Source organism: Rhinolophus hipposideros, assembly GCF_964194185.1.
Source record: "Rhinolophus hipposideros genome assembly, chromosome: 26".
In the NCBI taxonomy this organism is placed as follows: domain Eukaryota; kingdom Metazoa; phylum Chordata; class Mammalia; order Chiroptera; family Rhinolophidae; genus Rhinolophus; species Rhinolophus hipposideros.
The window spans coordinates 16,601,009-16,627,358 of NC_138072.1; the positions used below are offsets into that span (position 1 = coordinate 16,601,009).

General features: G+C 38.7%; 2 protein-coding genes across 2 annotated transcripts in view; one reads left to right on the plus strand and one right to left on the minus strand.

Moving 5' to 3' along the window:
• Nucleotides 1-1,426, minus strand: part of CATSPERE (catsper channel auxiliary subunit epsilon) — a gene marked incomplete at both ends in the record, with an annotated part of 76,526 nt that extends 75,100 nt beyond the window's left edge. Inside the window, one exon of the mRNA XM_081039451.1 lies at nucleotides 1,362-1,426. Coding sequence (XP_080895577.1) covers nucleotides 1,362-1,426 — 65 coding nt within the window. The remainder of the gene's footprint in view (nucleotides 1-1,361) is intronic.
• Nucleotides 1,427-5,244: 3,818 nt separating this feature from the next.
• The window catches only part of ADSS2 (adenylosuccinate synthase 2), a 33,100-nt gene continuing 11,994 nt past the window's right edge, over nucleotides 5,245-26,350 (plus strand). Inside the window, exons 1-6 of the mRNA XM_081039452.1 lie at nucleotides 5,245-5,699; nucleotides 13,414-13,516; nucleotides 14,388-14,456; nucleotides 16,412-16,462; nucleotides 25,543-25,609; nucleotides 25,873-25,980. Coding sequence (XP_080895578.1) covers nucleotides 5,517-5,699; nucleotides 13,414-13,516; nucleotides 14,388-14,456; nucleotides 16,412-16,462; nucleotides 25,543-25,609; nucleotides 25,873-25,980 — 581 coding nt within the window. The 5' untranslated portion in view covers nucleotides 5,245-5,516. The remainder of the gene's footprint in view (nucleotides 5,700-13,413; nucleotides 13,517-14,387; nucleotides 14,457-16,411; nucleotides 16,463-25,542; nucleotides 25,610-25,872; nucleotides 25,981-26,350) is intronic.

Here is a 26,350-nt window from a genome sequence, read left to right on the forward strand (position 1 = left end):
TAATACTCTCCAACTCATTTTCCAAATCCAGTGTAACACTGATATCAAAACCAAACTAAGACATTATGGAAAAGAAAAATACAGACATAAAAATCCTGCAGAAAATATCTGCAAATTGAATACAACAATGTGTAAAGAGATAATAAACCATGACCAAGTGAGATTTATCCTGATTATGCAGATGATCCTATTAGATAGCTCTCTACAAATGAAACTCACCTCTTAAAATATTTACTATCTAGTCCTTTACAGAAAAGTTTGGTGACCTCTGGTGTACAACACAACAAAGTTTACAAACTCCCCGAGTTCACAGACCATTCTTAATATTAGCTACCACGATTTATTGATACATTATTTGCCAGGCATGAGCTGAGAGCCTTAAATATATGATTGCATTCAAGCCTCACAACCACCCCATGAGAGAGGTTTTCTTATCTTCATTTTATAGAAAAGAAAATGAAGGCTCACAAAATTCTGTCAGAGTGCTACGTTTTTGCTCTTTATCACTATTTTGCTGACCTTTCAATGGGGACTCTTCCTAGTTGACGCCTTCATCTGTCCAGTGAGGTAGTTGCCCTGGATCCCTTCAGTCTGAAACCTCTATAATGGTTGGATTTATTGTTGGTATTCTTACATTTTAATGTTAGAGGGTAATAATTATTGTTATAGCAAAGCCTCCATTAAACAGAATATTCACAGAATGTTATTTTGCTGGTGAATCGTCCGTATTTTAACCTATGTTGAAAATCTTCCTAAACTATGTTGAAACACTTTGCAACCCAGCAGTTACCAAACACTGAACAAAAGCCAACTTGCATTGAGGATCTCAGAACGTTCAAGTTCTCGTTCCCCAAATGAACTCACTTTATACAGGAATCACATGCCCTTACATTTGTAGTGTTGGCATTTTGTAACGCCCTTTCTCACAAACCATTCAACCACGCCATCAACAACGTACCTACTTATCCTAGTAAAGTGTCCCAGCCTCCCTCCCCCCCCCCTCCTTACTCCCCCCATCTCTGATGGCAACCTTTTGGCTCATTTGCTCTTCTCTCTGGCAAAACCAGAGTGCATTAGGAGGAACCGAGTTTAAGGAATCATAGGGATTCAGCTGTCCAGAGGACAGAGATGTGAAATTACTACGACCCTACAGCAGCAGCGAAGTCCTAACAGCGTCCCCTAAATTTTCCGCCCTCATTCATTGAAAACTCTGGGACTCGGACGGCGGTTTGCTGATGCTGGACGAGGCAGTCGTCTGCACTGGCGGGTGGTCCCTGGACACGCAAGAGCCGGGATGAGCCATCTGCTCGGCCCCAGGGGCGACCCCCGCCGGGGCCCCTGTCTGCGACCGGAGTCGCTACCTCCACAGAGCCCGGCCGCAGCAGTTCAGCCACAACAACAGCAACGCCACTCCTGGGGCTGACATGACGCCACGGACTCTGCTCAGCTCAACCGCCCAGGTCCCAGGTCGTGCCGGCCGGGCCCTAGCCTCGTGCGGGGGGGGGGGGGGGGGGGGGGGGGGGGGGGGGCTCCTTAGCTCCTTAGGCGTCTACAAGTTAGTCGCTGGAGTTTCCTTAGCTCCTTAGGGGTCTACAAGTTAGTCGCTGGAGTTGAAAATCTAAACCATGTTTTAGGAAAGGCAGAACCATGGTATTTTGGAATAAAATAGCAAAAGCACTTCGGAAAATCGAAGTTGGCTGAATGAAGGTGAAACTTTTAAATTATAATAGTTTATCTTTTAGCCCAAATCTTCGTTGTACACAACTATCGCAATAGTAAATGCTTACCTAGCAGTACTTTCCAGGGAACCGGTATTCCATAAATGACGTTTAAGTTGAACAGAAATGAACAGTAACGTGTGTTTATTGAGCATTTACTGTATGCCCAACACTAACTCGTGTGCTTTAGTACAAAGATTCAGGACAGCATTCTGGTTTACAAAGGAGTTTGTAATCTTGTGCTCTTCCAACTGCAATTGTATCTTTATTCCTTCTTATGTCATCAGTGCCCAGCAGTCTGTTTATAGGTTTTCAATGTTTACTGACTTAATGAATCATTGAATAAAGATAGTAAAATACTGAAATCTGATATAGGAACCATTAGAGAAAGTGGCTGTATATAAATGATTTGGGAGACACTACATTTAATGCGATTCTAGTCCCACTCACTCCCCCACCCCCGTACCCCCTGGAAGTAACTACATTAGCATTTGATGTCATAATTAATGTGTTACGGTTGGAAGAGCATTAGTTCAGCTGTAGGTATACTCCGGAATGTAGCAGCAAAAGGAACACTAAGAAGAGTCACTATACAGAAAAGGCCCAGGTGCCAATTCAGCCATCATTAGAGCAAGTTAACTTTTAAATCCTATAAAATAAGGATGTATGTGGGGACAGAGCCCCAAAAAACAGTTTCCAGGCTCTCAGCCTCACATAGAAAGGTGCTGACTCGGGTAGTAAATGGCCATCAACTGTGATCAGATGGCCAGCAGCTGTGGCTAGTTGGCCGTCAGCTGTAACCCGTAAGCCATTGGCCACTAATATAACGACTGTGGCTACGCTAGCAAAAAAAAAAATGGGGGCTAGCAAGAGCGGATTGCAGAGAGGCGGATGCCGCTGGTGAGAATATAGTGATTTGACTCCCCTACTTATGGCTCGGTGGGTGTTCCTTTTTGGCCTCACCATGTCCTGCGTTCATATGTGGGGAGCGGGAGCTGGGACGCCGCGCATGACAAATGGCGCAGCGAGCAGGGTCCCCTGCATAACACATGGCGTAGTTGGCAGGATATGGTGCTGGCCAAAGCTTTCCGAAGGGCAGTGGAGCAGTTTGTGCGTATGAAAGCTCAGTCTGAGGAAGACCAGGAGGAGCAGCTGCCAGAGAGCTCGATCCCCGTGGAGGGGTGGGAAGATGTGGACGGTTTCCCAACCAGCAGAGGCCTGAGAAAGCGAAGGTTGTTGCCGCCCTGTGGGCTGGGAACTGCTTGCTGAGGCAGCTTGGATGCGGGACTTGTCCCAGGAGGAAACCCTTGCTGAGTCCTCCGTGGGAGATGAGGGTGAGGTCAAGGTCATCCCTCACCCTCAGGACAGCCCTGGTGAATGACTATGGACTATGGGGAATTGCTTTCCATCCCTAATTAATGGACTACTTGATTGTTTGGGAACGTACCACCATGTAGTGGGACTGGCGGATGTTTGCTTTTGTGTCTTGACTGGCCGCCATTGATCATATGTAAGCACCTTGATGTGAGCCGCTGTTGTTCCAGCACAGTACCCCGAGAGGCCCAGAGAGAGAGTGGCAGTGCCCTGAGAGGCCCTGGCTGTGTCCAGGAAGTCTGGCTGAGCCCAGAGAGAGCGGCAGTGCCCTGAGAGCCCTGGCTGAGTCCAGGAAGTCTGGCTGTGCCCAGAGAGAGTGGCAGTGCCCTGAGAGGCCCTGGCTGTGCCCGGGGAGACAGGTGGTACCCTAAGAAGCCCAGGAAGTCTGGCTGTGCCCAGAAGTACTGGTGGTGCCCTGAGAAACCCTGGCTGTGCTCAGAGAGCCTGGCTGTGTCCAGGATATTGCATTCACCTCCAGGCTCCTCACAGAGGGACCCTCGTGGAAGACACTTGTCACGTAGATTGTGAGGCGAGACCCTGTAGGGGTGGAGTGTGGGGACAAAGCCCCAAAAAACAGTTTCCAGGCTCTCGGCCTCACATAGAAAGGTGCTGGCTCGGGTAGTAAATGGCCATCAACTGTGATCAGATGGCCATCAGCTGTGGCTAGTTGGCCGTCAGCTGTAACCCGTAAGCCATTGGCCACTAATATAACGGCTGTGGCTACGCTAGCAAAAAAAAATGGGGGCTAGCAAGAGCGGATTGCAGAGAGGCAGATGCCGCTGGTGAGAATATAGTGATTTGACTCCCCTACCTATGGCTCCGTGGGTGTTCCTTTTTGGCCTCACCATGTCCTGCGTTCTTATGTGGGGAGTGGGAGCTGAGACCCCGCCGGACGCCCTGCATGACAAATGGCGTAGCAAGCAGGACACCCCGCATGACAATGTATTACCTACCTCATATAGTTGTGGGGAAAAAAACTAAGTGCACCATAGGATCTTACATTTGCTATACAAGTTCAGACAAGTAAATTCCTAAACTTGTCCTAGATAAATTGCTACATACCTCATTGCTTAATATCACTACGGTCAGCTTTGAAGTACTTCCCTTGGGAAGCTATGCACCGATGCCAGCGCCTAGTCCACCCTTCAAAGCAACTTTGGAACTCTTTTTCTGGAACGGCCATCAGAGCTGTCCTCGTATTACCCTTGATGTTCTGAATGTCCTCAAAATGTCTTCCTTTCAATATTTCCTTTATCTTCGGTGGTAAAGAAAGAAGTCATTGGGGGCCAGATCAAGTAATTAGGGAGGATGTTCCAATACAGTTATTTGTTTACTGGCTAAAAACTCCCTCACACAGTGTCATCTGAGCGGGTGCATTGTCTTGATGCAAGAGCCATAAATTATTGGCGAAAAGTTCAGGTCGTCTAACTTTTTCACACAGCCTTTTTTCAGCACTTCCAAATAGTAACCTTGGTTAACTGACTGTTCAGTTGGTACAAATTTGTAATGAATAATCCCTCTGATATCGAAAAAAGGTTAGCAACATTGCAACAAGGTTGGGAACTTAATTGTCAGAGCTAGTATAACATCAGTAACTCACTCCTCCTCTCTGAGCCTCTGTTACTAATGTGCAAATTGAGAAGAGTTAGGCGTGTACTTGATCTCTAGATTTTCAGGTCTAGCGTCCTCTACCAGTAATGCTTAACTTTTGAGTTTGCCCTTTTTGATCCCTCTTCCTCTCTCTGTTCTTACTTCCAGAACTTTACTTTGCAATTCTAAACCTGTGTGTTCCAAACCCATACCACTGTATTATGAAATTCCATCCCTTGTATTTTTTACACGTCATATCATCCCTTCATAAAAACAACCCATTACAACAATTTTAAAATGAACACTTGCAGAGACGGAAATCTGCAGACGGCCCACACTTTGGCACTAGGATACGTCACTTCAACCCAGAGCTTTGCATGCCGGGAGTTGTAGTCCGACGCTCCAGCGAGCACCTCCGCGCCTCTGCAGTTTGAAGAACGGGAGGAAGGGCGGGTAGGCGGGGCGTTGAGGCTGAAGCCCGCTCGCAGCCCCGCCCCTGTCCCCTTTCGCTCTCCCGGTGGCACTGGAGTGGCGCGCCAGGCCTCGGGAGGGGCGTGGCCTCGGTCCGGGCGGCGGTGGTGGCCGCCACCAGGGCCTCTTTCCGCGGGCGGTGCTGCCGGCCGGCCTGCGCGGGGCAGTCCTGGTCCCGCCGTGAGTGGCCCGTGGCGCGGAGCGGGGCGGGGCCTCGCCGGAGGGGGGTGGCCCGGCGGGGCGGGGCGGGGCCGCGTGTGGCTCCTTCTTCCTCTGCATGTGGCTGGCGGCCGCACAGCGCTTCAGTTGGCGCCCTCTTCGCCGCCCTCGTCTCCTTCGGCTTCTCCTCGCGTCACTGGAGCCATGGCGGTCGCCGTGACCAACCCGGCGGCATCTTCCCTGCCCAACGGCGACTGCGGCCGCCCCAGGGCGCGGCCCGGCGGGAACCGGGTAACGGTGGTGCTCGGCGCGCAGTGGGGCGATGAAGGCAAAGGGAAGGTGGTGGATCTGCTGGCGCAGGACGCCGACATCGTGTGTCGCTGCCAGGTGAGGCGGCCGGGCTCTGGTGGGAAGCCGGGCCGGACCGCGGGCCCAGAACCGGCTCCTCCGTCCGAAATCACGTGTCACCTGGAGCTGCTCCGTGGCTCTGAGCTGCGGCGATGTGCAGAAATGGCGGGACGTCAGGGACCCCCGCCCTGGGGCCTGGGGTCGTGGGGTCAGCGTGACCGGAGGGACACGCGCGCGGGCGGGCCCCCGGGGCGGATGCGCGATGCCGGGGCTTGGACGTTTGCGGTCCGAGGACCCGTGCGCGGCTGCCGCTCGGGCGCCGGGAGCGGACGGGGCGCGGTCCGAGCTGGAGCAGCGCCGCCCGGGGCCTGCGCTCCGATCCGCGCGGAGGCTGCCTCGGCCTCGTCCCCGTTCCCAGCGCCCTCCCACCCGGGGAATCAGGTGGGAACGGCCTGCTCCGAACCGCCCGAGACCCAGGCCCTCCGTTCTGCACCTGCGGGCCCGGGGCGGGCAGACCTTTGCCGCCCCCGGGTCCACGTAGTTGACAGGAGGACACACGCCAGGGCTTTGGACCGTTTCATGGCCCCGTGGTTTTCACTCTGGACCCGGTGTATTCGTATTAAAGGCAGGTTATTTTTACTCGCTGGTCCCAGAGGACAGGATCCCAGTTCTTTGAGGAGTGAGGCTAGTAAATGACATGAATCTCACACGTGGTATTTAGTAATGTTTACACGGTCCCACTCACATCGAAAGTGAACTTTCGGGAAATAGAATGTACTTCCGACCGGGAGACACGTGGTTTTCAGTGTACGCTTTCTTCCTATTTGTCGTTTGCTGTGCAGCAGCCCGAGGCGAGGCCTTTGTCAAGGCTTCTAGATAACTATCGCCGATTTCAAAATTCGAAACAGTTGAGCAATAACCGCTTTCCAAACAAATTGTACTGTATAATATTTGAAGTTAACTGCTGTTTGTTTTGGTCGCAGGATATTTCTCCATGAACACATGTAGCACAATAGGATGATGCCACGCTGGGTATGTTCTAACGATGACTAGGCCCTCTCGATTCGAAGCTTTCTACCTAAAATTGAATAAACACCATTTGACCATGCAAAAACGAGGTGCCTAAAAAGCTAAATGCCAATATTCCGACTTACCTTGCTTTTCTGCATGCAAAAATCACCCTGTCCATTCCTCAGCTAAGATAGCTGTGGCCTAATTGGCTCTTCTTATGACTTAGGACTAGCACCACCACCACCTCTGCCTTCAGTCCAACCTTCTCTTCTGCTTCTCTGGCAACACACATACTTATTAACGCTCCTGAAGATGTTGCCTTTGAAATGCTGTCCCATGCTGCCTTAGGAGCTAGTTGTTCCAGAAGCCCAGCCTTCACCTTTTGTTTTCAAATCAGATCTGGCTGTGCTGTGGGGGAAAAAGTATAAGAATACCTGACTCTCTGCCTGGGAAGAAGGGGAGAGAGGCTGAGGCCTGGCTGTCTCCTTCACTGTCATTCCTGACCATCGTCCTTACCTGGAAATAGTAGTAGTCAGGCTGAGCAACATTATGGGTTGTGAGAAGGTTTTGGGAATGTAATCGTTTTAGAATTTGTTAGGAAAGATCCTCAATTTTAATATCCCTTTGAAAAATAATAGAATTAGTTTGTAGGTTGGAGGTATTGCTATGTTACTGTGAAAGTAGTCTCGATGGCGGTCATGGACCAATCTGCTCTGATGCCCTTGGAAAGTCTAGGGAGAAGTGATTGAGGAGCCAAGTTTTGGCTTTAAGTTTTGGCTGAAGATAGAGGAGAAAGAGATGAGCAGACTTGTTAGGCAGGCTTTTCTTACCTGTAAACTTCTGACTTACTGTCTTCCTTCTATAGGAGTCTAAAATATTTATATTCTTTTAGTGCCTTTTGCGAGCTTATCATTAGAAGGATTCTTTTTAGTTTTGTTAGTGAAAGTAGAAGAGTAATGGACAGATTTAAGCATATCTCTTGTGATTCATTCACCTTGGGAACTTCATATCATTTGGTCAGCCCTAGTAAGCGGACATCTACTTAATGAGGTTCTTCCCGCTTACAAAATTGAAGGATATGGAATGTTGAAATTCTTAATCATTGTGTGTAGAGGGCTGGGAAAAGTCAACAGTAGGAAAGACATTTTGAGCTCGAATTGCCTTGTTTGATGATTCAAGTTTTGTATATTAATGAAAAGATGTACTTTGTTAGAGTTTAATAATTTTTTTGTCATAGTCATGCCATAAACTTAAATTTTATACAGATTGTTTCTCCAGAAGTGGCATATAAATACGTATCCGTGTTTCGACAATGGAATCATAAAATAAGGAATTTCTTCCGGTATAAAATACAGTTTTTAAAAGGAAAACTGACATTGCATTTAACTATATATTTTAATATATAACATGCCTTTTTGGAAAGAATAGATGCAAAGCTAGTGGCATTTTCTATTTCAGATGCAGGATTTATAGGGAGTTATTTATAACTTGGTAGATACTTTAGATCCATAAATAAGTGTGTAGGGCTTGCATTAAAGGACAACCACTACTGATGCCCTAATTTTAAATCAATATGTTTTTTAAGAAGAAGAGAAGAACTAAGTATAGGATCAAATCTAGGCACTAGTTCACTCATCCAACAATCACATAATGGGTATCTACAGGGGACCACTTAACCCCAGAATTAAAAAGCTGAGAAAGGCAGGCAGGAATTGTGCCTACAAGGAGTTTATAGTCTGGTGGACAGCTGTTACAGAAATAAGTGTTGCCAGGGTGGGGACAGAGAAGGGTACTAGTGCAGGTTTTTCAAAGGGTTAAAGTATGGGAATAGGAAGACCCCTTTCTGGCAGCACAAAAGTAGTTTTGTTAGGAAGCCTAGTACTGTTTCTCCCCCCAAATCCTCCCAAAGTAAACTATTATACTTTGTTTCCTTTATTTTGTTGAGTAGAAACTACAGAGATTTTAACTATTGCGGTTTATACCAGGCTGTAAGCAAGGACTTGTTTATTTTCTTGGAGAAAGCAAGCTTGGTAGTCTTGGTTACAATGACAGGCATAAAGTTGCCTGTGATCAGGAAATACTAGAACAGTATTCCCTTCCATTGTGCTGGCCGCTCCCCCGTGCCCCCTGGGGTTTTAAAGTTAATATAAAGAGACAATATTAACTACAATTAATTATAAAGGGAAAGTAGATCCTGTCACTTGCTGTATATATAAAAGCTTGCCATAAAAATAAACTCAGTGGAAAAGATGTTAATTTGTAGCTGGAAGCTAGTATCTGCCGAAGGCTCTGAAACCAGCTATATTAATAAGTGATAAAGTAGTGTAAGAGACATACCAGCAGCAAACGGAGACTTTCTCCTGGAAATAACAGAAACATTGCAAAAGGGAATGATTTAAGTGTGATTTAATGCCTCGACCTCATACAGCTAAAAAGGGTCATCTCCCAAACCACTTCCCAGTATTTTGGAGCTGGTAGGTAGAGACTTAGCACGTAAGGTAAACCATTCTTCCAGGTTTATAACAATTACTATTTCTGAGTCTACTGACTATCAGGGTTGCTTTTTATATGCGTTGTTAATAGTATTTTCCAAGTACATACATAAGTGTGCACCAGTGTGTGCTATGCTTGGTTAAATCTTGCTTTCTTGGATTTCCTGTGTTTTCCCTACAAGTATATAATAAGCTTTCTTCAAAATAGGACTTGTTCCTTTTTGTTTTCTTCCATAGCACCTAGCACTATGTGCGACAGAAAGTAAAACTTTATATATATATATATATATATATATATATATATTGGGTGACTGGATTACCCCTAAACATTTCTTTGAAATCGCTAGTTTAACCCTTTCTGGTAAATTATTTTAACATCCCCTTGGACAATTTCATTGACTTGGCATGAGTTTAAAGTGGATTCCCCAGCATTTCTTGCATGAACATTTGTAACTTAGTATTTGAACTAGTATTTTTTACATTGTACCATTATGTTTAAAGGCTTTAATAGTATTAAAGTCTTATATCTATGATGAAAATAGATAACAGATATTTGTATCTTTTTGATGCATTTCCTCAGCATATTTCAGTGGAATGCCATGCAATTCCAGCAAACAGTTTTTCTCTCCTGAGGGTAGTAAATCTTAAAGTTTGGTCAATGTGGATGTCTCAGATTCTTCACTATTTAAGCCTATATTATTTGTATACATAATATACTATCATCTCTACTTTTGAGGCAGAAGTTTTTAAATTATATGAAGTCACTTCAGTGGTGTTTGACCAGTGTTACTCCTTTTTAAAAGAATTTATGGGAATGGGTGGATCAGTTGGATAGTTTCAAGTATTTCTAGGAAAAACTGTTGCCTAGAACAAATCTAGAATGAACTGGTAAACTGATATATACTTAATGGCTTATTGACTGAAACTGGATACAAGTGTAGCTGTGTTGTCCTTTGGGGACGGTGTCAGATTTTGACACCAAATATTAGTGTGGATGAGCTCCGTACTAATAGGTGAAGATGGGTGACTGTTAGAATACCGTTATCGATGGGAAAAGGGACATTGAGATATTTAGTATTGCCTAGGGAAAGCAATTGAAAAGAATAGTAAATAGAGGGCAGTTCCCATGGCTGCTCTGGCTCCACAATGGGATGGTTCTTTTTTACATTGAACCAACTTTTAATTATATTTAATTCAATATAATAAAATTCTTCTTTAAAAAATAGGAGGTCCCGTGAAATTTGAAAAAACAGAGTTTCTATCTGTATCAAGCTTTTAAAAACCTTTTTAAAGGAAGGATTTTATTTGTGGGAAAAATCGTTTTTGACTTGTCATCTGCAGTTCAATTTCAGTGTGTTTTTAAGAAAATATTCATAAATGTAGTTAGTGATTCGGTGTTTTTATCAAGCATTTTCAAGGAGCTGCATAGTGTCATTGGCTTATGCATATTTTGGTTGCATATCTGGTCCTCCCATCTGTGACCCTGGTTATCTGTGATCCTAGTTCAATAAGTGTGTATAATAGAGTTTGATATCTAGAGTCTGAAGTTTCTTAATTAGGAACCTAAGATCCTCCAAGGCCATGCCCCTTTCCACTTTCATTGTGAGAAGTTGTTTCATAATGGTAACTAAGGTATAAAATACAAGGTACCTGAGATTTTTATCACTTGTTTGACATTTATCTGTGTATGAGATTGAAAGGTAACCAAAGTAATGTAAGGTAAAGTGGGTATCTTAAGTCTTTAAAAGATAACTGACCAGTGCACTTGGATGTCTTTGCTAAAAAGAAATCCCGATACCCTGTGTATGTTTTTCTCTTCCTATCTAGCGTGTCTGGTTACTGCTGAATAGTTTAATTTGGTCAACTTATTGGTAGTAACATAACGTGCTCTGCTTTGAAATCAGAAGCTTCTTGCAGTGACATGAATGTCCTCACAAAAAAACAGTAATACTTGTTTATAATTTATTGCTGTGGATTGACAAGTGTTGTAGATTTGGCAGTAGTGAAATGGTTCATCTGGAAAGACAGACACAGGTCTTACTGTCTTTACCAAGAAAGCAGCACAGGGCATAAGCACGGATTCCAGATTGTTAGGTTCCTAAACTTGAAGACTCTAGACAAGAAAGAGGAATGCTGTTTTTGGTTGCTGGAATAAAGGCATGGGGTTTGAGGTACTGCTGCTCTCTGCTGCACTCCATAGTGGATTATAGGAAACACTCTGCTCTCTTGATTGATGGTCATTTTGAGCTGTGTGATTACAGTACCATGTTCATGTAGTCAGAGCAAAAAGGAGAAACAGAAGACACATAGAGGCCCAAGTGGCCTGAGAAATGCCTCGGCTCTGTGCATGAAGTCATTAGCTGTCTACACCGGGGCCTTTACTGTTGATGGAAAAGAGATACCATTGTTTCAGGGTGTGGACACTGTCACAGCAGGGGCTCAGCTGGGAGAGTGATTTTGGGAAGACCTAAATTTGTATAGCAAACTAAATTAAGGATTAGGAGTCACTTGTGCAGACTAAGGTCCTTTCATTCCCTTCCAAACTTTTTTTTTTTTTTTAATCTCCCCTGGACCTTTGGAGCTTCTTAGTTAGAAACTTGTACATATCAACATTTCTTCATCCAAACTTTATTTCTAGTGTTGGGCTTGACAACCTTTGGTTCTTTGGAGCCACGGAAAAAAAAATCAAAACACTTGTCTTCTGTCTGTTTTAAGCTTAAAATCTGATTGGGAAGCAAAAGCATATGTGGTAAAACAGAATAGTTACAAAATAACTAAATACTCATATCTTCCCTGTACCCTGTTTTAGTTTGTTCTTGACAGCGTCAATATTAAAATCTGGAAGGTAATCATTTTTATATTTAGTTATCACTGTGTAGGATGTGAATTTAGAGAGCCCACTATATATACATACTGTGTTGCAATGAGTTTGTTTTGTGAATCATTTGGGTTCTTTGTTTGCAAGCAATGGAAAGAGACGGTCTCAAGCACAGTGGGGATTTGTTTGAAGAAAGAGCAGGATGGCCAAGCCTCCGAGTGGCAGGAGACAAAAGCAGCCCTGGGACTTAGCAGCCAGAACTGGCAGCCTTTCTCTTCAGGATGCTCCCTTAGGTGACAGGCATCTCTAACTCCTAACTTCCTTTCTCTCTATTCAAAATCAGATTCCCGAGAGAGAGAGGAGCTTGATTGGCTCAGGCTTGGATCAAGTTTCCCTGCTGGATCAAGTTACTGTGGCCAGACGGGTGACTGCTTTGATTTGCAAAGTAGGGGAAAGGTGGGGAGAAGAGGGACTGAACTGAATTGCTATTCCACAGCTCTTTGTGTGTATAACAATTAAACATATTCTGTGTTTTTTAAAGTTAAGTAATATAAACCTATAATTTATTGATTTGTGTTTTCCCCATTCTTTTTAAAATTTAGGAATTAGAAAAATTATCTTGTCACTTAATATTCAGTCTCCTCTACCTAACTTTTATCAGTTGACTTCACATTTTGCTTTTATAGACCAATTAGACATGAGCTTCACAGAATGGAAATTTCGCCCTGGGTTTGTAGTATGATTCTCAGCTTTAGAAGTTCCTCACCCCAGTATTTCACTTTATCCAGAGATGAGCAGATTCAAGGGATATGTCACTAACCGAACTCACTAGACTGATTTATAAATTATAAAATTAAGGTCTCAGGATAACCAATATTTGAGCGAGTTACTTGGAGATTTCCTAGTTAATAAATCCATGTAAGAATACAAATTTCAGATTACAAAGTTGCTTGACACACTCAGGACAATGGGAATTACATGAATGATTACGATAAGTTAGGGTCACTAGATATATTACTCTTTTCTGTTTTAGTGATTTTTTTTTGTTTAGATAAAATATCATTGATAATTAATTAGATTGCTACATGTCCTACACAGTGCCAGAAACAGAATAACAAACTAATTGTTCCCTGTGCTTTTTCATTTTTCTCTCTTTTAAGAAAAGATATGTCTTCCTATCTTTCAGAAACTTGAAGTTGTTTAATTTCCAGATCCTGTCAGGAATAATAAATAACTCAAGTGTACTCTAGTGAGGAAAGGTGAGAGGATAGCCACTCAATTGTAGACCGTAGAGAACAAGTATTTATGACAAATACTTGGGTTTCCTTAAGTTATATTGACATTTTAGCAGGAAATCATTAATTCACTTTGGAAGGAGATTATTACTTGTCATATTTATTGTCAGGTTCAATTTTCCCATCTTATATTTCAGGGAGGAAATAATGCTGGACATACAGTTGTTGTCGACTCTGTGGAATATGATTTTCATCTTTTACCCAGTGGAATAATCAATCCAAATGTTACTGCATTCATTGGTGAGTATATACTGAGCCACTTGGGGATTTCCGTCCCAACTGATAATAGTGTTCATTTTTCATTATCTAAACTGGTTTCATCACTCACTAATCAAATGATTATCTTGACCTTGGCACCTTCTGGAATACACCTAACTTTGGCTGTTTTACGAAGCTTTTCCATCTTTTAGCACTAATACTTTTTGGAATGATTGCTTTGCCTTTCTGTAGGATCATTTGCAATTTTAATTCTATAAAGCAGTGTTAGATCATCCAGTCAGGTTTTTAAGCACTATGACGCACAGTAGGAAAACAAGCCTATAAATGAGTTCTGAACTCTTGCAACATGTGATGCAATCCGATGTTTTCTATGTTAATTTTTATTTTATTCGGGAATATTGGGGAACAGTGGGGTTTCTCAAGGGTAGTTTTTTTTTTTTTTAAATGCTAATCACCATCCACTAAATCTATTTCATGACCACTAATAGGCTGTGATTCTCCAATTTGAAAGACATAGATCTAGAGTCTACTGTGACCTGGTTTAATTTACCTAAAACTACCTAAGTAGTTTCTTTCAAAATAACAGTTTCACTTTGTTTCAGAGAGCTTTTAAGTTGAATGTGATATTAGTGTTTTTTTATTCTATATATTATGTACTATAGTGTGTTACATTACACTACTCTTTAAAATTTGGAATCCTTTCTGTGGTAACTCCCTGATAATTCAGAATATCCTATTAATCAAAGTCCTTCACTCTTCTATTCTAGATATATACTACTCTACTATTCTAAATATAGACATCTAGATATTGTAGATATCTGTTTTAATATCTTTATTATGTCTGTATTATAAATATGATGTTTAAGGTTGGGATTTGTTTGTTTTCCTGTAGGAAATGGTGTGGTAATTCATCTACCCGGATTATTTGAGGAAGCAGAGAAAAATGTTCAAAAAGGAAAAGGTATGAAAGAATGAATCTGCTTTGCCTGGTAACGACTTCTTTTTGGTAAAGTTTTGTTGGGATTCCATGCCAGACAAACTTAACATTTTTGTCTTGTGCTTTAAAATTACAGGTTATCGTAGGACAAATTTTTTTAATGTCAGTTATTAATTTTTTTTAATAATCAGTATTTAAACAATAGACAAACATGTGGTCATTGTATAATCTTGATTTTTTTTAAACACAATTGCTCATCAGTAAACTTTAGGGAGGTAGAATTATTTACTATATCTTGGCGGCAAAACTCTAGGAAATGTATGAGTTTGTGCTCAAATTAGCATACCCTTTGCCCAAACCAAAAATTAGCTTAGGGCAGTCAAGAAGCCACAGAAGCCCATTTTGCACACTGTCAGTCTTGTTTCCCAGAGGACCTAGAGCTCCCTCGGTTGCTACAACCCAGAGATAAAAGAGGGCTGTTTAGGTCCCTCTCTCCAAATGAGAGAAACGCTCCTTCTATGTAATGTATTCTTCTATCTCCTTTGAAAAAAATTTCTTGATTTCCTACCTTTCCTAATGCCTTTTGGATTTTGGGACGTCTGTTTACATTTAGCTTGGCTATTTCGCTAGGTTTTGAGGGGATTTTGGCAATGTAAATAATAATACTCGATTGAGAAAAATCATTAGTGTAGTTTCCCCTTAGCTTAGCTCATATTTAAAATACTCAATTTTATTACCTTATTAAAGTTTTTCAGGTTTAAAAGTAGCAATCTGTCCTCACGTGTTTGCGACAACTAAGTCTGACTTCACAGAACCCTGTCTTGCTACCATCTCTGGTGTCCTCTCTGCATTTTTACTTATGTATTGGTGTCAGCTTTTTCAGTTGGTCAGCTTGAGGTTCCCATGCTGCCCTGTGATCTCTTTCATCCCCCCGAAAAACTTGACCCTGCTCTCTTTTTCCTTCCAGCCTGTCTTGCTGAATCTACTTTGTTGAGTTTTTTTTGTAATGTTTTCTTTATAATGTTCCCTAAGCTACCTTTAGAGTACACATTTGCATGTCAAAAACAGCTATAAAATGGAAGACTTAATATTCCGGTTTATCTTTTAGCACATTACCCAGGAGGTTCTCCTCTTCAATCTATAAGGAATCATTTTCAAAATAAATCTTTGGCTAATTATCAAAATTAACTAATTTTTAAGATCTAAAATTAATTTTGAAAATGTTTGGAGCTTGGTGGCTTATTCTTAGAATGCATATAGCCTACTAAAATTTACTGTCTTTAAAAATGTATCTATTTAGTTTCATTCATCCAATCATTCAACAATTTTTTTTGAACATTTATTGGATGACTGGTCCATGCTCTGGAAACCCATGGCCCCTGTTCTCAGGCATTCACAGTTAAATGGGGAGATATGTATATCATCTATTAGCTATCTATCTATCTGTCTATCTATCATCTACAATTCAGTGTGCTAATATAGTAACTGATAGTAATTTGGAAGAATTAGAATATTTTATTATTTTGTTTAATCACACTTTTCATAATTGTCTTTGAGAAGTAATTATTTGTCCTAAATAACAATTTGTCTTGGGACAAATAATTCCCAAATTAATTTCATTTTCTCAAAATTCTCCTTCTGCCCTACACACCTTTCTTCCGCTTCCAACAAAAATATTTTCTTACCATTTCCTTTCTGGATTCCTAGAAGTATGTTATGTGGATATGGCTGGCTTGAGTTTGGAGCTTTTTAGAGCAAAACATTTAGAAATGTAGAATTTGTGAATGTGTTTGTATATATAATGAATGACAGATTGAGCAAATTCTTGTTAAACATGTTTCCTGTGCAGAAGAAAAGATAATGAAAGTGATTATTTCGGTGAATAACACTTGTAAACATTGTGTTTCTAAAGAAATTAAGATTTAAAAATTATTATACAAAATATTCAAATAAATGTGTCTTCCCCCCCTTCCCTCTAGGACTGGAAGGCTGGGAAAAAAGGCTTATCATATCTGACAGAGCTCATATTGGTAAGAGGGACATAATGCATTTATATATAACTGTCTTTTTATCAGAGACTTTTCAAATGAAAGCATTTTGTAGCTAATTTTGTCTTTAATTTTAGTGAAAACTAAGTAGGGTGGATTGTAATAATTGGGTTCCAAATACATAAAATCTTATTAATTTTTTCTTTTTCTTTTTTTTTGATAAGGGCTAGGCTAAAATTTACCTATTGCTGAAGGAAGAATTAGCTAATCAAATGAATAATATAAGCAACATTTCATGAGACATCTGTAATTCTAATAAAAAACCATATTGAAATACAGAGAGCATTTATTTCCACACATTAATACTCATATAAAAGTACTGTGTTTTCCCGAAAATAAGACCTAGCCAATCAGCTCTAATGCATCTTCTGGAGCAAAAATTAATATAAGACTCAGTCTTATACTACATTATATTATATAAGACCCGCTCTTATATTATAGTGAAATATGACCTGGTCTTATATTAATTTTTGCTCCAAAAGACGGATTAGAGCTGATTGTCTGGCTAGGTCTTATTTTCAGGGAAACATGGTATGTCTATCTGGCAAATCTTTAGAGTGATTTTTTTTTGTGTGTGTGCTTAAAATATAGTAATACTGCCTTTCAAATGATTCAGACTTTATTCAGACTAGCCTTCTCCATTATTTTAAGCAAACTAGATTCTAAAATTAACTTCAGCCACTACCAATAAATTTGAGGTTTGTTTCCCTGTTATTATCCTATCTCTGAAGTGATAGAATTGTTAATTAGCAGTGACTTGATTAAGGGACAATAACTAGGAAAGAGAAAGAATTATAAACCACATAAGAAACTTCTATATGATTGGTTGAACCTTTAAATTCTGCTTGAATGTGGATGTCTCCTGAGGCAATAGCTGCTCTACTTTTACCATTGACCTCCATTTAAGAGGTAGCCCCGTCAAAGTATCAGTCAAGTAAGCAAATGAAACCCTTTTGGGAAGGAAAGAAGAGGGTAATAAATCTGTCGTTTTTTGTTGGCTATTTTAAGCTTCTGATTTAAAAAAAAAAAATCATGCTCTTTGCCTGTCATCTATATAAAAAATATTGTTTGGTTACTAACTTACCTTAGTACTTTCGTTTTAAACTTTTATAGATCATCATTTTAATGCTATAATATAGAAAGCAATACAGTGTTACTGGTATTTTTTCTTACTGAGTCTCTTAGTTATATAAAGAAAAATATATTTTTGTATATTACTTTTATAGTATTTTTTATCTGCTTACACTCACTAATTATTACCCTTATACATATTATATTCTGTTATCATGAGTCATCATTAACTCCTTTCCCTTTCATGGTTTTTATAGTATATAGCCTTTTGGTATTTATTGCCTCTGTCTTATAAATAAAGTAAGGCACTTACGGTATTAGATGATGAAAGCCCCTGCTTATCTTCAGAACTTTCTCTTAGTCCTTTGTTATCTGCTATGTGAAATTCAGTATATTAATCTGAGGGCCACAATTTAGGATTGCACAATAGGGTGGTACCAAGTAAGTACCCTTGGAGTAACTTATGACCTTAATGTAGGTAATCAGAATCCAGCTATGTGTAGACAGAAATGTATGCTGATGCTGTCAGTTGTTGGAAAGAACATAGTGTTCAGAACGGTCTGTGTTCCTGTCTGGATTCTCAACCTTTCTTCATTACAAATGTTTTGGGTCTGTCACTTGACAACTTGCAAGTTACTTAAGTACTTTAGACTACAAAAACTAAAGAAAGGCAGAGGGATCAAAGGACCAGAGTAATTGGAAAGTAATGTGGTTTAAAGCATAACAAATGTGAATTAATTTTATAATTTTATCATATTTCTTTAATAATGATTTTCCTTTTTTAAAAATATATATCCTTAAAGGCAAGTTCTTCTGATAGAGGATTAAGTCCGGAGAGGATAGCTCAGACTAAAATTTAGATGTTACTAGTAATATATGTAATAATATATGTATGCTTTAAAATGTGTGTTATTAAAATATTTATAAGAAACATGTATTTTTAGCACAGTCAATTCTAAAATGATGAAAAGAAGTAAATGGTGTCATTAAAAAATAAAAATAAAAAACTGACTGGAAAGTTGCTGGGAATCATTGCCATGAAACCGCTTCAAATGTTCAGGGATTCTCTTACCAGAGGATTTATAGTTCTATGAGCTCCATTATAATTATGGCATTAGAACCTTCGTTTCAGAACTAAGTACAAGACCTAATCTGGTACACAGATGTTTAAAAATATTAATTTATTTCTTTCCAAGGATTAAAAAAATTTCCTGTAAAATCATGCAATTAAGTCAGTACAAAGTATGATGGGTGATATGGGGTCCAGTATAATAGAGTCATACTAGATTTTGGAATTTTAGGGATCTAGACCCAAATGTTGATTGTGTGCCCTCTGGCGAGTTATTTATCCTTAAGGCGTTGGTCTCGCCATCAGTAAAACACCTCACACAAGGCGGTATCCATGAGGGAAAGAATTTTATCCATTTTATTCATATATCTGCCTAGTATCTAAGTCAGGTCCCCCGATTTGGTAAAGAACTACTGCGTTTTCATACTGAAGGACATTGGTCTGTAGTTTTCTTTAGTTTTAGTGTCTTCATTTTATTATTTCCTCTTTAAATGTTGCATAGACTCTTTATGGGGATATTTTAAATTATGAATTCCATTTCTTTAATAGATATGAAGATATTCAGGTTTTTCTGTTTCTTGTATCAGTTTTGATAATTTATGTTTTTTCAAGAAATGTATTCATTTCATCCAACTTGTCAAATTATTAGCATAAGGTTTTGAATATTTGTATGTTATCCTTTCAATTTCTGTAGTTTGCAGTGATGTACTTTCTTTCATTCCTGATACTCATAATTTCTGTCTTCTCTCTTTTTCTCTTGATCAATCTAACTAGACCTTTATCTATCTTATTGATATATTTTTTCAATGAATAAGCATTTGATTTGGTTGATTTTCTGTATTTGTTTTCTGTTTCATTGGTTTTAGCTCTTTATTATTCCATTTTTTCTATTTTCTTTAGGTTTAATATGCCTTCTTTTACTAGCCATTTTAGATGCTTATTAGACACTGACTTCAGAACTTTCACTATTGGGAGATTTTAGCAATATCTCTCTTTTTTATTTCTTTTTTGTCTAATTTATTTCTAATTTAATTTTGTTGTAGACAGGATATATTTTGTATGATGTCAGTCTTAGATTTGTTGACATGTTGTGTTTTATGGCCCAGTAGATGGTTGATTTCAGTTAATGTTCTACATGCACTTAGAATATGTGTTCTGTTCTTGTTGAGGAGTGTGTGTGTGTGTATATATATATATATATATATGTGTGTGTGTGTGTGTGTGTGTGTGTGTGTGTGTGTGTGTGTGTATATATATATATATTACATCAAGTTGGATGATAGTGTGTTCAAATCTTCTGTATCCTGATTCTCTGTCTACTTGCTCTGTCAATTACTGAGAGACTTGTTGAGACCTCCAACAATAATTGTGGATTTGTCTTTTTTTTCTTTTCAACTCTGTCAGTTTTTGCTTTCTGTGCTTTGAAGTTCTGTTAGATACATTTATGGTAAAATTATGTTTCTGATGAATTAACTCTTTTGTCATGAAATGTCCTCTTTACCTATGGTAATATTTCTTATCTTGAAGTTTACTTTGGTACTACTATAGCCACTAACGTTTTCTTAGAATTAGTATTTGCAAGGTGTATATTTTTCCATCTTCTAACAATCTGTAACTTATCTGTATCTTTATATCTATGCCACATTTCTTGTAGACAAAACATAGTTGAATCTTACTTTTTAGTCATTGTGATAATGTGCTTTTTAATTGAAGTGTTTAGACCATTTACTTTTAATATAGTTAATTATCATTATGATTGAATTTATTTCTTTGTTTTCTATTTGTTCTATCTGTTCTTTGTCTTTTTTCTTTTCCTCAGTTTTTTCATTTAGTATTTTAAATATTATCTCTACTATTAGCTTATTAGCTATCCCTTATTTTATGAATTTTGGTAGTTGCTCTAGGATTTATAATATGCATCTTTAAATTATCATGATCTACCTTAAAATAATACAGGCATACCTTGGAGATATTGTGGGTTCGGTTCCAGACTACCATAGTAAAGCGAGTATTGCAATAAAGCAAGTCATAATCTTTTTTGCTGGTGACAGTGGGGAGGTCTTGCTTTAATTAAAAAAAAAAAATGCAGTTACCTGTGAAGCTGAATAAAACAAAACACAAGAAAATGAGGTGTGCTTGTACAATGTTTAACCTAAGATCCTTAAAACAAAAGATGCTTCCATATACCTTGTCCCTTTCTCTGTGTTATTATTGTCATATGTTTCATGTCTCTATTATTATTAACTCCACAATGCATTAAATGTTTTGCTTTAAAGTCAGTTTTCTTTTAAAAAAATTTAAAAATGATGAAGTTGTTTGCCAGATGTTTACATTAGCATATTTAAGCAAGTATACAGGGAATTGTGTATTACATTATAATTGTGTCCTGTCCTATTGAATCTCATAGCAAAATTTGTAATATAAGAGATGCTTGTTGAGGTAAAGAAACCTGAAAAATGGTTGAGACCTTAAAATTGTTTTTTTTAATCATTTGAAGTCCAGGTTTGTTGAGTGTCTGTCCTTTGATTCAACAGCTATTGAATGCCAATTCTGTACCAGGTGTGGTGCTGGGCACTGATGATTCAACAGTAGAAAAGAAAAATAAAAATCCCTTAATGGAGTTTATAGTATAGTAATGAAGACAACAGGAAGACAATAATAAGATAAATGTGTAATAAATGTATCGTTGCATATAGTGGTAAGTTCGGAGGAGAAAAAGTAAATCAGAAAGGAGGCAGGTAATGTCAGGCAGTTAGGAGGTGGATGGGACCTACAATTTTAGATAAAGTGGCGAAGGATTCACTAAGAAGATGATGTTTGAATAAAGACCTGAAGGAGATGAAAGATAAGTAAGTTCTAGAGATACGCAGTACAACAACGAGGCTATAGGTAACAATACTGTGGATAGTCAAAGCAACTTCAAAGACTTGTCTTTCAAAAATGGTAATAGTGGAGATATTAAGGCTCCATGCCTCCATGAAGCTTTGTGAAAGTAATTATTCTGATTATACTAACAGCTTCCTGAGGCCTAGAAAGACCTAAGGAAATATTGGCTCTTTGGCAAGGTACTGAATTAATTTATGAAAAATACGGTTCATCTGCTTTCCATCAACCATTTATTTGTGGTTTGCCAGTTGCCTTTGTAACTTTGAATATAGAACATAAAACAAATATTGAAACGCTAATGTTCTTTTATTCAAAAGAAGTGGCTTACTCCAAGATCTCAGTCTTGTCATAACTGATTTCCAAAGTCTGAGTTTGATGAAACAGCTTTTAAGAACTATTCTGGTTTCTAAAAAGTAGATAAGAAAGGCTATTGGCTGGGTACCAAAATAGGAACATGATAGTAAACTAATTCCTATAATATGTAACAGCTATTTATTGGCCAAGGTTTAGAATGCTTGTCTTAGAAACTAGTATACATTTTAACATACCACGTAATACAGCAAGGTGCACAAAAAGATACACATATTTTACCCCTTTAGTCACCATTTATTACACCATGTTATACAGAGTACCCTGAAAAGCTACTCTGTGTACAAGGAGGTGAAAAGACCTGTACACTGAAAACTATAGGACACTGATGAAAGAAATTAGACACAAATAAATGCAAAGATATTCTGTGCTCATGGGTTGGAAGAATTAATAATGTTAAAATGTTTGTACTGTCAATGTGATTCTTATGAAAATTCCAATGGCATTTTTCGTAGAAGTAGAACAAACAATCTTAAAATTTATATGGAACCACAAAAAACCTTCAATAGCCAAAGCAGTCTTGAAAAAGAACAAATCTGGAAGCATTATCATCCCTGATTCCAAACTATGTTATGTGGCTTCAGTATTCAAATCAGTATGGTATTGGATAAAAACAGACACGTAGTTCGATGGAATAGAGAGCTTTGATATAAAACCATGCATAGTCAACGAATTTATGACAAAGGAACCAAGAATATACATTGGAGAGAGGGTATTCTGTTCAATAAATGGTGTTGGGAAAACTGGACCACTGTCTTACATCATACATAAAAACTAACTTAGTAATATTATAAAGACTTGAATGTATGACCTGAAACTATAAAACTCCTAGAAGAAAACGTAGGCAGTAAGCTCCTCGACATCTGTCTTGGGGCCAGTTAATCAAAGGTTGGTTTTAGGTCAAGTTTCCTAGAATTTTTCTAGTTTCTTCACCTGTAACTACAGTATTAGTATTGTAATACTTCTAAGTAGTTCTTTTACAGCTTCCACCACTAGTTCTAGGAACCTTGTGTCAGTCATTCTGTTTAATATTTACACATTTCAACTTATTTATTTGGAAATAGTAACAATTATTAGTGAAAAGAAGCCATTATTAAATATACTAAACATAATTAAACAGTACACTTCATGTTTTTGTTTTGTTTTTTAAACTTTTTATTAAAGTATAATTGATATATCATATTAGTTTCAGGTGTAGAACATAATATATAAATTCAACATCTATATACCTAACGAATTGATAAACATGACAATTCTAGTAACCTGTCACTGTACAGTTATTATGATATTATTCACTATATTGCCTATGCTGTAAATTACATCCCTGTGACTTATTTATTTTATAACTGGAAATTTGTACCTCTAAAGTTCCTTGATCTTTTTGCCCATCCCCTCTGGCAACCATCAGTGTGTTCTGTGTCTGTGAGTCTGTTTTTGTTTTTTTTTGCTTGCTTGTTTGTTTTGACCTTCAGATTCTACATATAAATGAAATCAGATGGTATTTGTCTTTCTCTACTGACTTACTTTACTTATTTCAGCATTAATACCCTCTAGAACCATTCATGTTGTCACAAATTGCAAGATTTCATTTTTTTTTATGGATAGTATTCCATTGTATATAAATACCACATCTTCATCCATTCCTCTATTGATCGATACCTAGATTGCTCCCATATCTTGACTACTGTAAATAATGCTGCAGTGAACATAGGGTGCATATGTCTGTTTGAATTAGTGTTTTCAATTTTTCAGGATAAATGCCCAGAAGTGGAATTGCTGGGTCGTATGGTAGTCCTATTTTTTTTCTTTTTATTGGGGAGTAATATGTCCCCAATACAGGGAGTAATGTGTCTCTCTGGGGCCCATCAGCTCCAAGTCATGGTCCTTCAATCTAGTTGTGGAGGGCGCAGCTCAGCTCCAAGTCCAGTCGCTGTTCTCAATCTTAGTTGCAGGGGGCGCAGCCCACTATCCCATTGAGGAATCGAACCAGCAACCTTTGTTGTTGAGAGCTCACCTTCCAACCAACTAAGCCATCCGGCCGCCTTGGTAGTTCTATTTTTTATTTTTTTGAGGAAGCTTCATACTGTTTTCCATAATGGCTGTACCAATTTACATTACCTTCAACAGTGCAGGACTGTTCCCTTCTCTCCACATCCTCGCCAACACTTATTTGTTGTCTTGTTGATAATAGCCATTCTAACAGGTGTGAGGTGACATCTCATTGTGGTTTTGGTTTTCCTGATGATTAGTGATTTTGAGTATATTTTGTTTTTTTAATTTATTGGGGTGACAATTGTTAGTGAAATTACATAGATTTCAGGTGTACAATTCTGTAATACATCATGTATAAATCCCATTGTGTGTTCACCACCCAGAGTCAGTTCTCCTTCCATCACCATATATTTGATCCCCTGAGTATCTTTTCATATGTCTGTTGGCCACTTGTATGTCTTCTTTGGGAAAATGTCTATTTAGGTCTTGTGTTTCTGATGTTGTGTTGTATGAGTTCTTTATGTATTTTGGATATTAATCCCTTATCAGATATATCATTTACAAATATCTTCTATCATTTGGTAGGTTACATTTTTGTTTTGTTGGTGATTTCCTTTGTTGTGGAGAAGCTTTTTAGTTTAATATAATCCCATTCATTTATTTTTGCTTTTGTTGCCTTTTAGTACACTTTAAAGGGTGAATTTTGTGGTTTGTCAATTATATTCCCACAAGGATTTTTAGAAACAATAATAATAAAAAAACAAAACAGAAAGAAAAAAACCTTGGTTAAAAGTTCAGAGACCAAAATTCTAGGCCTGCTTGTTCCATAAACTAGCTATTTATTGAATCAGTAACTATTTGAGAAATTGTAGGCATAGGAAATCAACTAATAAGCTAAACTGACACTGTTCCAATCCTCATGAACTGTTGGTGGGAGAGAGTGGGAGTGTGCAGACCTAGGAAGAGGCATATTCAGAAAGGAGAAGCATATGCCTGTAAAAGTACTTAAAAGAATGCCCTTATGCCAAAGGTCAGAAAGGGGGCAGAATGTAGTGTAAAATGAAAGGGCAGCCTATGCAAGGAGGCCATGTAAAAGAGTTTTGTCTTCTTTTCAGCAATAGAAAGCCATTGAGTTTTAAAGGGAAAGGAATGGTGACATCATATCTGTGTCTTGGAAAGATGGCTGTGGCTGCTTTAAAAATTATGAATTAGAGGTTCCAAGAGTGGAAATAGGCCCACTCACTAGGAGGCTAGTTTCGATGAGAGATGATGGAAGCTTGGGACTAGTGAGGGAGAGGGACATGTCAAAATAATCCCTAGATTTCTGAAGTCCAGAACTCGAAGAAGAGAGGATGTCTTAGTACACTGAGCTTTATAGAATTGTTGGATAGGGTGTTCCAAAATTACCCTTTACTGACTCATTTTTAAAATAGTATAGATTACAATAAATAGGAATGAATGAATAGGCATATTTTCATGTTAATACGCATATATGAGTTGGTATTGTAACCTTCACTCCCACTATGGTCGCTTTTAAGAATGTATCCATTTGATTTATCATAATGAAATTAGACTGAAGGGATTTATAACTTTGGTAATTTAAAATGCAATATATTTTGCTTTACTGTATTATCTTTGTTTCAACAAGGTTTTGATTTTATTTTTCTCCCCTCAGTATTTGATTTTCATCAAGCAGCGGATGGTATCCAGGAACAACAGAGACAAGAACAAGCAGGAAAAAAGTATGTTTTTTGTTTGTTTGTTTTTGGTGCAGTTGAAGCATATACAGACCCTTATGCTTAAATTCTAGGTGAGGTTGAAGAAAAATAAGTATTAAAATATCCAGTTTAGATTTCAGAGAAAATCAATAGGATTATATAAATAAACTTACAGGAAATAGCATAAACAGAAAATAGTCATAGTAACTTCCTTATTTGTGATGATCTGACCACAAGAACTACATCTTTCTTGTCTAACTCAAAGCTTGTTTTGATTGATTTTTAAGTTTGGGTACGACAAAAAAGGGCATTGGACCAGTTTATTCTTCCAAAGCTGCTCGGAGTGGACTCAGGATGTGCGATCTGGTTTCTGACTTTGATGGCTTCTCTGAGAGGTAACGAACTTGGGTTTCAAAATGGAAAGAGCAAGTGGATTTTTAGAATTTTTAAAACCCACGATGCAAATTGGTATTTTTGTTTAGAATATTAAAGTTATTTTTATTATATTCTAATTGGTCCTTTATTTCAAATTACTTCATGAAAAGTAACATGATGTTATTATCATAGCATCACTCCAAGAAGACAAAGCCAACGTTATATTTAAGGACTGGAGATTGGAATGGTTTGCTGAGAAACAGAGGTGTTTCCAGGGGATGTGGCGGTACTTTGGAGCCACCACATTCTAGAGCCTCATTTTTTCAGATCCAGAGACTCCATTTTGTCCTTTCACCGAGAATAATTAGCCTCTCACGTACCGAGGTACCG